Here is a 12,393-nt window from a genome sequence, read left to right on the forward strand (position 1 = left end):
AAGGCCCACCAAAGTTTATATCAACAAATGAAGTTGTTTGTTGTTAGGATCAGATTAAGTAATTCATGAATTCCAAAATACTACCTTGGTGGTCATCTGTGTTGGAGTTATCTACGTAGTCAGAGTCTATTTCAATATCATTAAATGCATGTATGACTACATTAATTTGAAGTTACCATTAGTTTACTAATAAAGTGCATGTTTTGACATGGACAATATCTAAAACAATAACTGGGGTAGGTATTTTGAATCGATTAGGAATAGACATAATACATAATCCATGGTTCCAAATAAATGGTTGTTAAGTTCACTAAGCATCGTTAGTTAATAGTTGGGTTTAGGAGCAAACCTTCAAAACCTTTCAGAGATCGTGATTTATTCGATTAAAATGAGCTATGTCCAATGACGATGGTTCTCCAAAGGAAAGTTCTGAGTTCTGATTCCTCACCATGCCAGTTGCATAGTTTAGGTTTGTTTTATTGTGTCGATGGCTTTCTTTGTAATAGATTGTATTGTTAATTGAGCTTTTAGGCCTATGTGATTAAATTTGGATGACATGGGAGTCCCGAATTAGCTATATGCGAGGTATCTTTGAATATTTCATGATTGTATGTTAATATAAAGTTTTGATTTATCATCAAGACTTACCCACGTCGTCCCCTGGCTGGAGTGGGTAATTGCCTACCATTATTTCCTGAAAGGTTGTTAATGTATTGACCTGATAAGACTTTTTCCTTCATGTAATTACTCGTATTTTTTGAATTACTGTTGTCCATGGTTAGCACAGTACGATTGAGGCCAACCTTGTCCATTATGGTAGACTAAATAGGATAAAATACATATGAAAAATATAGCAAGTCAAGCTAAACAATGCAGTGGTATACTGTACTTTTATATACTTGTAATAAGAAGAGAATGTTACCATTGGTTATGTTTGAGAGTTGGCTCTTTTGTGATTTGTGAATAAGCTATGCTTGCAGGTCTTTTTCGAGCCACCAATTGATAGTTTTGACACGAGCAAAGTGTTTGGTGACGTCTGAGTTGGTGGGTCTATCCATAGCCTAGGATGATGATGGCAATTGTTCGACTGTGCTAGAACTACTCTTAAGAGGGAGTAGTGGTATCAAGTTTGGACCTAATTAATGTTTTGCATTGACTACAATGAGTATATGATATACACACAACTTCTGGACTTAACCAAACAAATATGCATGTTAATACGATGAGTTAAAGAAACTCACCGTGTNTGCAACCTAGCTATTTTTGGGCTGAGCATGAAATCACTATAGTCCATTATATCGCAATGGCCGATGCAATGGCATACATATGAAATATACCTATTAGTCTTCGAGCTGAATTATATAATGACCATTATTTTGGTTAATAGCGGGCTCTATCAATCATCATGTTATGATTCTTTAAGGATGTATAAATGCATGATTATCGGTGATAATGGAGTTGTTATAAACAAAATGAGTTGTTGCACGCTCGAGCCGATGTCTACAAGTAAATAGTCGAATTATTATAATTAAATTTGCTTTTAGAGACAGAGAATGAGAATCACCAACCAGCCAACCCCAACCATTACCAGCTACCACCAACAACAGAGGAGGACTACAGAGGTTGAGAAAAAGAGAGATTGAGGGAGAGAGGCAATTAAAACATATGCTTCAGAAAATGTACACAGGAGCAATCATACCTGGCAAAGACAAACCAGTGAATTTAATATTGTTAAATGGCTGTGGAAAAACCGATTACATACTATACAGAGATGCAGTTAATATTCTGGCACATTAATATGGTTGAGCACCAAAGGACATAAATGGTGGAGGATAATACATGTTACATTAAAAGCTAGTTAAAAGCCCATTTTTAAAATAACACGAAATACACCAATAAAAAATAGACGAAAAAATGAGGCTAACACTTAAAATTCTCATAACCAGATTGTATAATATTAGTATAGATATAAATATATAGATCCTATATCTGTTATGGCAAGGTCCCACATCGTATCTGTCAAGGATATCATCGATGTTTATATATTATAGAGATCTTAACTTAAATTGCTGAGCTTTGGTGACGCTGGCTTGTAACCCAAGTGGGAGCAATAAAGTGGTGGAACTTTGTATTTGCCTATCTCGACCAGAATGTGCTTGTGATCTTTGAGTTGGCTCGCCAATAGGTGTGCCCCATGGGCCCCTATATGGACAAACGAGCGGAATTTGGGCCCCCAACGGGGATACATGCCCGATGTGCCTTATCAGAGCACTGCTCAAGTTATAGTTCACACGTACACGATGGTCAGCGATAGTCTAACTGGATAATGAACCACCATTTTTTAATTTTAAATTATTCTGACATCATTCTTGTGTCTCATAATCTTTAAACATTTTCAAGCTTTACTATCTTTGTTGCATGCTGTTTAACCATAACAAATTAAGTGAAAAATGCACCCCATGTTTTAATCTCAAACCAACACCATCTTTGTACTAATTATATTTAAGAGTAAAGTAATAAATTAATTCCTTACGTTTAGACATAATCCTATTTTGATCCTTAAGATTTAAAGTGTCTTATTTGAATCCAAAAAAGTTTCATTTACCTTCAATGTAGTTCTATCATGAGATCAAAGTTAAATAATTAACGAAATGTCCTACATGACAGCAGTACAAAAACAAAGTCGATAATTTGAATAACAAGTACAAGCTCTAAAGGCACAAAATCAACCGTGTATGTATCAATATATTTATTTATCAGTCTCTTTACAATTTAAATGAAATATTTTCTACAGAACTGAGAAGAATGATAAATAAATGTATTGATACATCTATTGTTGATTTTGTACCTCTGAAACTTGTACTTAATCTTTAGATTATCAACCTTATTCTTGCATTGCTGTCACGTAAGACATTTCGTTAATTACTTAACTTTGACCTCATAGTGAAACTACATTAAAGCTAAATGAAACTGTTTTGAATTCAAATAGCACACTTTAAACCTTAAAGATCAAAACATAATTACACCCAAACGTAGGAGATCAATTTAGTACTTTACCCTTATATTTATAGAAAACATTTCAAGTACACCGGGAGTACCGGTGCACCACTTGTTTTAACCGTTGATCTGAGTTATAAAAAATATATATAATATATATTAATTGATGGTTAAAACAACTGGTACACCGGTACTCCCTGGTGCACTTGAAATGTTTCCATATTTACATACTCACTAACTTTATTAGCTACTCGTCTTCTTAGTAGAGATCTATTTTAGTGAGCGCCTTAGCCTGACTGGGCTACAGAACAATTTCTGGTATGCACAGTATAATAGCTGACCTCAGTTTTCCTTTTTCGGTTATCATGTAATTAACCATCAGATTATACAGGGCATGGGTGCTTATTCGGCTAATTATTCAATACATTTATTCACGACCGGGGCTCCAACCTTTGCTTATGCTCTTCTGACGATGAGTTCACCTCAGCTCGTGAATGACAATTCTCCCTTTTGTTCTCAAATCTGAACACGTGAACATTTTCACTTCAATTTCCGCACAAACACACTAAGCCAAATTGGTCACTGCATCTCATCGAGTACAGAATAAGAGGGGAGACAGCAGCATTCCGTAACTTTAAAACAGAAGTTCGTAGGTTAATTTAACAACTTTTCACGGGAGGATTCAAAGATGACGCAAGCAAGGAAGTCGTCGTGCCTTGGTTCTGTTACCTTCAGTGCAATATTTCATTGGCAATGGGAAAGGTTGGAGCTACGTCAACAGGTACCTGGGTTACAAAGCAGAATAAACCTGTTAGTCGTATGCGAAAACATTTCCTTTGGGGATGACATCTATCCTCATGGATATGAGTTGTGCACATGTGAGGCAAAATAGCATGCGAAGAATGAGTATGTAAGCATGTGTCTACAATAAGTATTATCAGAAAAGTCATTTGCCATAGAAATCACAAACATTTATGTTCTTAGAGAGACACCTGTAGCATGCATGGAATACAGTGATTTCCGTTTTCTTTGGTGTTACAAGAATGACAGCGACTTAATTTGTAATGACAGCGTTGGAATAGAAAAAGTTGCTATAACACAGTAAGAAAACTGTGATCTGTGCCTTTAGCATCTTCTACTTAGAAATGTGCCACATAAAGAAGTCATCATCAGAAGCGCAGTGTGCCAGTGTATCAACAATACTTGAATCAAAATTTTGGATTCAACGTATAGACGCCATAATCTTAACCACTGATTTTGTATAGGGATTGAAAGTATGGGCCTTACAATGCAAGATCAATGGCTAAGATTGTGGTATCTATATCTTAAACCCTAAAGTTTGGGTTTAGTATCTTTGTTGAGATTATATCATATTGACAAATTCAACATTTGGTGTCCTACAATTCAAAATGATGTTCAACTGAAATACCAAAATGTACAAGGTACATACTTTATGACTTTTGGTAGCATAAGCAATGCTTGATGCCAAAATACTTTTCAGAGTTTCAAGGTGAATAATAATAATAATAATAAACCTATGCTCAACAGGTAGCTCATCATCTTACTGGTTCCCACAAACAAAATTCGCAGGATATTATGCTTAGAGTATACCTGAACATTTTCCAACGTTTTCAGCGCAATTTTTAGTGGTTCTGTCATCACACTGTATTTCTGGAGAAGTAAACCAGCAGCCTCTTTATCACCTTTGGCTTGTATGGTGAGTATCTCTCTGCTTAGGCTTTCAACCGCACCTTCAATCTTCACAACGAAAATTGTGATCAACATCATTCATCATAATCAAGATGGATAGATGGAGAGATTTTGAAGCAATACCTTGGAAAAATCAACAGACACTTTGTTGTCTGAATGCAAGATAAATGCTCCTTTCTCATATAACCAGTTGAACTGCAATGCTTGCCCTTTTCTAACAGTATTAAGTAGCATCAGTAGCTATATATAACCACAATAAAATACCAGACAAAAGAAAAACTGAATAGCTAGCAGCATACCCATGAGCTTCCTCTAAACCAAAACGTACTGAGCGGAAGCATCCAGCAAGAAAAGAAACATACATGGACTTCAATAAACTTTCAGAAAGCAAATCCTGGTAAAATTAGTGTTAGGGTACCATTAGTAGCAGTTGGTGATACTTAGCATGTTAGGGATTAGTATAATATATGGAATAAGATAGAGGGACTGAGAGGACTTTTGTCATTTTAGTGTCTTTTAAGTGTGACTAAGGACTCTGATTTCCTCAGTTAAAGAGAACACTCTTGAATCCAATTACAGTTGTTGTGACATTCAAGAAATCACAATTCAATAACAAGTCTCTTCAATTCATTCCTTGTTGATACCAATTCTAACAGTTTGTCCTCTGAAGTTCCAGCGTGGAAGTTTTCTTGTTCTCACTGCTTCAATTCTACTGGTTATGAATGCTTTAGGGAAAGGATAGGGTATACTATGAACTGTTATGCGCTTGTGTTCTTGATGCTGTTTTATGCAATCATCGACAGCCTAAGGGGATTTGTTAGGTAATTATGAACCAGGTCATATATTCATGGACTGGGGTTTCTCTCAGTTCATTTTACACAAAAAGGCAGTGTTTCATATTTTTATGTGTTGATAGGATCAAGGAACTAGCAAAATTAGGGGATTTTATTGATGAACTAGGGATTGTAAATCACAATCCCTTATTAGAGTACACTATTGAATCTAAACAACTCCAGAGAATTTCCCTCTCCTGAACTAACAAACTGAACAGAATTTTTCTAACAAACTAAACTAATTAACCCCTAGTATTTATAGCTAGGCTTAGCACTATTGCTCCTAAACCTTCTAAACTAGCTTAAAGGGACAGAAAATAATCTTAATGTTACAAAGATGAGGATGTTGCATTGGATGAGGGGTCAACTAACCAAGACTGGATTAGGAATGAATGAATATGTTATAAGAAAGTTGGGATAACACCTATTGTGAAAATGATGTAAGAATCTAGCCTTAGGTGGGTTCATGTATATGATATATAATGAAGAGACTCCAATAAGAAAAGGATATTAGAAGAAAAGTCTAATACATAGGTAGAGGGAGACCTAGAAAATCTACAGATGAAACAATTAAAAAGGATTTAAATCTTATTAGTTAGTATGCAAATAAGATACATAAATAAGTACAATGACTAACCTGGGAGATTAAGAACCTCAATGCCCAGAGACCAACTATATCAGCTTTTGCTTCTTCCAGAGCTGAGTGAAACTCTTTCAATTCCTGTATCAAAGAGTAAGCTGCTATTAATGTTAAATACAAAATAAAATGACAAAAAAATCTATATAATTTTTTTTTCCTTTAATTTCAAGTTGCTCTTGTATCATGATTAATAGCATCCAAAGGTATTATAAAATGCAAGATTTGACATCAAATACTAGTACAGTCGTGCCAATTGAGAACGTAATTGCTGTATGCTAGACAGTTCGGAAGTATGTTACTGATAAAGTAGCAAAGCTAAATTGAAAAGTTAATTGCATTCCTCATCTATGTCCTCAATCATACTTAACAGATTTCTCAAGGCTACACTACTTTCAAACGCTTGCTCTCCTTTTTAGTAGGTGATGGGTCTCATTTCAACTTTTGAAAAAACCATTGGATAGACGATACCGTTTTAAACCTATCCTTTCCTCATCACTACCATTTATATTCCTTGCATAATTCTCCTATTAGGTCCTTTTAGATTACACAAGGTTCCTCCTTCTATTGGGACTTCCATTTCTTTCATAACCTTAGTGATAGAGAATCCTTTGAACTTTTGGTCCTCTTAGGTCTCCTTGATGGCTTTTCTGACAAAAGGATATGGTACCTTGACTCCTCCATAATTTTAGTTGTAAATCCTTCTTCCAATTTCTTATTCATTCTTCCAACACAACTTTCGATTTAGACAAACCAATTTGGAAGTCCAAATTTACTTTTAGAGTCAAATCTCTTATATGAACAGTTATCCTTAACAGAATTTATACCAATGACTTGCAGGTTCAAAGGCCTCATAAGGCTATCTCCCCTGATGTGTGTGTGATGTCTGGGCAAATTCAGAGTCAAACTCACTCGTTTTTGCATTGTCTGATGGCTTTTTTTTAATAAAACAATTTGTTTGCATCTTGGATGTATGTTGAGTGTGCCCTGCAACCCTAGCCCAATTTCTATTGATGGGGTTTACTTGGTTTGGTACTGGAGAAGAGGCAAAAGTTGTGTGACTCTGCAGCTATAACCACTACCTGGACTACTTGGTTAAAGTGCAATACACACCTTCAATGACAGATTTTTCTGACAAGCAAATTTTATGGATAGGATTAGACGCCTAACATCTATTTGGTGTAAAGCTCATGATATTTATAGGGGAATTTCCCTATTGGACATGTTGAGAGATGGGAAATCTATGCTTTATAGATAAATCTTTTGTTTTGTTTAGGGGATCCCTTATCCCTGTTTTCTATTATCCTTCTCCTAATCTTAAGGATATTCTATTTTGTTTTGTGTTTTGAAAAAAGAAAAAATTCTTAACATAGATTGCTTTGTCGAAGTCCTTGTTTTTGGCCCTACTTATAGCATTTAGCAAGCATATAAATACTTCTTCCCCGATTTTCATACCTCAGTTATCAAATACTTTGATACTTGCTCTATCATTGCACTCTTAGTATTATTCTTTTGTACACTTAATCTCCCCCCAATCAAGTACCAAACTTTGTAACACCCTATTAATCTTGGCCATATTTTGCACGCTTAATCGCCCGCCACTAAGATTCTTTACAATCTAAGTCCAGAACCTCATTCTTCATCGAATAGTTCTATAGTTGATTCCTAATCTACTTAATTATCTTGTTGCACATACCACTAGAACTTTCCTTGTGTCCCTACTAACTTCATTCAAAATCCTCTTCTAAAAGCTCATTCATATTTCACCCTTTCCTTGTAACCACCCAATCATGGTCACCTTCACTTCAACAGATTTATCCCTAACCAAAAGCCAGTGCTAATTATCAAGCTCTCTCCAGATGTTACTTTGCATAGTACTATTTGATTTCCATGAGAGAGAGAGAGAGAGAGAGAGAGAGAGAGAGAGAGAGAGAGAGAGAGAGGATCAATGGTCTTCCTGCTTCCTAAAACTACCATTACAATAACATTGGAAACAGATCAAAGGGAATATAAATCCAAAACAATACCCTCTACATTTCATTCCTTCAAACCCTAATGCTAGTTCATTAAATGACAATAGGGAACTTCCACGTAATGTCACTAAGATAAACTGGTGAAGCTTGGCAGCACTTATGCAAGAAAGGATAAAAGTGGAAACAAAACAATAACCAACAACCTAACATTAACATTGTTGATGTTTTGGACCAAGTTAAGTGCATTAAGAACAAAAGTGATGGGATTTTGGTCATAGATGAGAGTATTAAAGAGACCAAAATTTAAATTCTTGAAGAAATGTAAGATTTTGAAGTAAAGGAGACCCTAAAGCGGATGAAGAATGGCAGGGAAGTAGGCCCATACAGTCTTCCCATTAAGGTTTAGGAGGGAACGAATCGGTTGGTTAACCAAACTGTTCAATGAGATTTTATAGTATTTAAGATGCAACACAAGAAAAGTAAGAGCATTTCGGTCCCTATTTAGAAAAAACAAATATACAAAATTGTGGAAACTACTGAAAAATCAAGCTCAAGTAACACACCATGAAGTTCGGCAGTGTTTGCTTAGTAACTTTCAGACATAAATACAAATACATAAAAGACACGACACAAAGATACACAAATCTTTTATTATGTTTTGTTATCATGCACAAGATGCAATAGTCTATACCAAATGTTAGTTTTACCCTCCACACTATAACCACTACACCACAGTACCACACCACCACCATTGCTTTCCACCATAGATTTTTCAACCTCAACCCAAATTACTACCATCAGCAACTCTAATTCAATGATCAATGCAACAATTACTTTAAAAAAAAAAAAGAAATGAAGGTGAAAGGAAGGACGTGAGGACTAAGCAATCAGAGAGGTTGATGCGGCGAAGTGGAGGCAGCACAGATATGGAAGCGTGATGGCAGTCATAGTTCCTATCCCCGGCCAGTCACATCCAAAGAATTCACTCGAGAGTGCTTTTAAGAGAGGGGGACCCCAGATCAGTCACGGAGTACACAATTCTTTTGGAGAGAGGTCGGTTTAGGCTAAAGCTATTAATAAAATTCGTAAATGCACGAAGTAATCCTGCTCTATGATGACGATAGGATGAGGCACCTCTTTTTTTAGTATCTAGATGGACTTAACAGGTTATGGTGGAGTCAATGTGGAGGCGACACAGAACTGAACAAAGACACTGACTACGAAGTAGGAGGGCAACACTAAGAGGAAGAGAGGTAGGCGAAGACACAGGTGGAGGTGAGGCATACAACGATGATAACAATATTGAGAGGGAGGCACAATGAAAAGGAGGAAGAGAGGCATGACAAAGATAGGGAGGGAAGGAGGGAGGGATGAAGGAACAGAGAGAAGAAGAGGCGGAAGAGAGGAGGTGAGGTGGATAGAGGAGGGATGTTGTGGCGTAATCAGACAGAAGTTGAAAAAATCATGTATCATAAGTTGTGACTTAGCGTCATAGCTTTAAACTGGAAAAATTTGTATCACATCATAATATAATTATTTGACAATATTATTCATTCACTCTTTATTATGTCTTTTCTTACTCCTCAACCTAAAACCATAAAATCCCATTAATGCAAAATTTTTAAAATAAAATAAAGTCTCAATGATACATATTATGCAACTGACCAATCTCACAGTAGACTTCTGACCATCTGGAAGAGTTATGGTATGAGGTCCAATTCCATGGCAGCATTCGTGGCAAATTGTATGAGTAAAAAATGATTCAAAATCTACAAATTCTTGTTGTTCCACAGCAACACAGGCAGCAGCTATAGGAAGAAGAATATGCTTGAACCTGTTAAGAATTGGCAGGTTTCCCTGATATTAACTATCCATTCAGAAAAATAACAGAGGAGGATCACTAACAAGATGCAACTTGAGCAAGCTAGACTTTTCAGGGTTTGAATTTTACTTAGCCTCTGAAACATTCTTAAGCATGACCATTGATGTTCCCCTGTCATTTACAATACGTTCATCATTGGGTAGATTGAAAGCAAGAGTCTGCGGCCCCTTGACATCCTGAAATAATTTATTATCGCAAAATTTCCAGTTAAATAGTTTTAAGCACAAGATACTGTATTACATACACGACTCCTTTTGAAGTTTGTAAGGACGCATGGAATTTAGTGATTGCACATAACAGCTTTTTCTTTATTAGAAAGCCTTAGCTCTTTTATCACAGTAACAATACCATTCTTTAGTCATAAAACTTTTCTTTTCTTCCCTATCTAATATGTTTTCCTGTGCAGCTAAGAGTCCAACCCATTTATAACATGTTTTATACCAGATTTTGAATAGAAGATTAGTTGGCAAATGAACAGCAGAGGAAACATTGTCATCATAATATTATATATACACCCAAATTTCAAAAGGTCTGAACACTCACCCCAGCATTATAGATAAGTTGTATAACTCGTATAGGAGCTGCATTCACATCTTTTGATTTGTATGCACTATCCATTGGGAGATTTTCTTCCAGAAGCTTCAGTAGAAAATTATTTCGCAAATCAGTGACAATATGTAGGAGATAAAAGAAATAAATACAGTTATTCACAATGAAATGCTCCAGGTATTGAACCTTCAGATTATCACCAAAGAGTTTCAATTGAGCTGTTGCTTCATCGTCCCTGATTCCAATATACGCTTCAAAGGTAGCCTGAGGGAATAGCAATGCAACACTAAGTTCAAAGATAATGATGATTCTTTTTCAAGCGAGTGCATATTGACAAGTTTTCAATGAATTTATATTTATTTAATCATGATATCACAAAGACTAAAGACTTATAGCAATTAGCTTGACAACATGGCACTCATACACAATGGATGATGCAACAGATATTAGTACATTGCTAAGAGACTCTACACACCTATTCTCAAGAACGGCTACACAATCTTTGCAAATGACACTTTGTCAAATATACAAGTGAAAGAAATATGAAACTGAGAAGTCCAAAAAACACATTGTGGGGTAGGTATCTTGGACTACCAAGGAGCACATGCGAATACAAAAACAGGGCAATTGTCGACAATAAATACTAACATTCTCGGCACTGCATGGACAATTGTTGACAATAGGCCAATAACATTATTTCCAGATCCAAGATTTACGATATTATATTAAAGAAACTTGGTTTTCTCATTCATCTATTGCCAATATTTTTGTAGATTAGCTGGCAAATGGCTGAAACTGATGCCACAATTTTGTTAAATGTAAATATTTTCTAATTGAGAAGATAATAATTTAAAATGACTTTGGTTTGGAGACTTTTATTGCTAATGTTGGAAAGTGGGTGTGCATGGATTGCAGCATCTGGTGCCATGTGTGTGCAATAGAACATGACTGTCCACATTTTAGGGAGGAGGATGGCAGGGAACAATAGGTGGAGAAGCGGAGGGACTCCAAACACCCTCCTGGAACCTTGCAAAAGCAAAATTGTTGAAAATCACCTTATATCCAAAAAGCTTGTCCTCATAAGTTTCATATGGCCCAATTGTAACATCTAACTTAGAGTCCTGCACCCAAAAAGAAAATAAATAAACAAAAGAAAAATTAAAGTAAGTAAAAACTACATGATCAGAAATTTCTCAGAAAACATGTTATAGTAAGAATGTGTTTGCAGGAAGTTGAAATAATGAATATTTAAATTAGGTATGTTTTAAATTCCGTAATCAAATGATTGATAAAAGAATATTTCTTAACAATTTGGTTTTTCTTTTTATATTTTACCGTCTAAAATGCTAAAAGTTTTTGTCATTTTTAAAACGCTAATTTTTTAAAACATCGTATAAATAAATAATAAAAATTATTTACAGGTAAATAGCCTTTCCTTTGTATTTGTTAATAGATATTTTATGCATAACAAAAAAAAATATATTTTTATTTTAACTTTTTCTTTTTATTGGAATCTCATGATTAAAAAAATGTATTCTTTAATATAAAAAAACATTTCATTCAATGCATACCTGATACTCCAAAGTATTTAAGCTGGAGTTAATACTATTTGGCATGCCAAAAGGAGCATAATATTTGCTAACTCAAATGATCAATTAGCATGTATCTTTACCAAGACTTTGAACATGAATAAGTTATCCTCCATATCTTGTATATATTGCACAATATCTATATCTATAACCTCTGCCATGTAGTTGAGAAACATGGAAGATACTTCCGCTCTCCTTTCTCACAACACTAACAATTTTAGTT

The 12,393-nt window shown here is 35.2% G+C and overlaps 1 protein-coding gene across 3 annotated transcripts in view; it reads right to left on the reverse strand.

The window, feature by feature from the left end:
• Nucleotides 3,039–12,393, reverse strand: part of LOC107638347 (nudix hydrolase 3) — a 19,621-nt gene continuing 10,266 nt past the window's right edge. The window contains exons 12-22 of one of the 3 annotated variants that reach the window (XM_016341580.2): nt 11,637–11,702; nt 10,768–10,845; nt 10,576–10,671; nt 10,102–10,208; nt 9,816–9,984; nt 6,178–6,261; nt 5,007–5,101; nt 4,831–4,921; nt 4,609–4,755; nt 3,727–3,782; nt 3,039–3,519 (exon numbers count right to left, since the gene is read on the reverse strand). In XM_016341580.2, the coding sequence (XP_016197066.1) occupies nt 3,729–3,782; nt 4,609–4,755; nt 4,831–4,921; nt 5,007–5,101; nt 6,178–6,261; nt 9,816–9,984; nt 10,102–10,208; nt 10,576–10,671; nt 10,768–10,845; nt 11,637–11,702 (987 nt within the window). In that variant the 3' untranslated portion in view covers nt 3,039–3,519; nt 3,727–3,728. Of the gene's footprint in view, nt 3,630–3,726; nt 3,783–4,345; nt 4,550–4,608; nt 4,756–4,830; nt 4,922–5,006; nt 5,102–6,177; nt 6,262–9,815; nt 9,985–10,101; nt 10,209–10,575; nt 10,672–10,767; nt 10,846–11,636; nt 11,703–12,393 lie in introns of those variants that run through there. The other 2 variants (XM_021120329.1, XM_021120328.1) reach the window with 2 other exon arrangements.

The sequence above is a fragment of the Arachis ipaensis genome, chromosome B04, assembly GCF_000816755.2.
Source record: "Arachis ipaensis cultivar K30076 chromosome B04, Araip1.1, whole genome shotgun sequence".
Classification (NCBI taxonomy): Eukaryota; Viridiplantae; Streptophyta; class Magnoliopsida; order Fabales; family Fabaceae; genus Arachis; species Arachis ipaensis.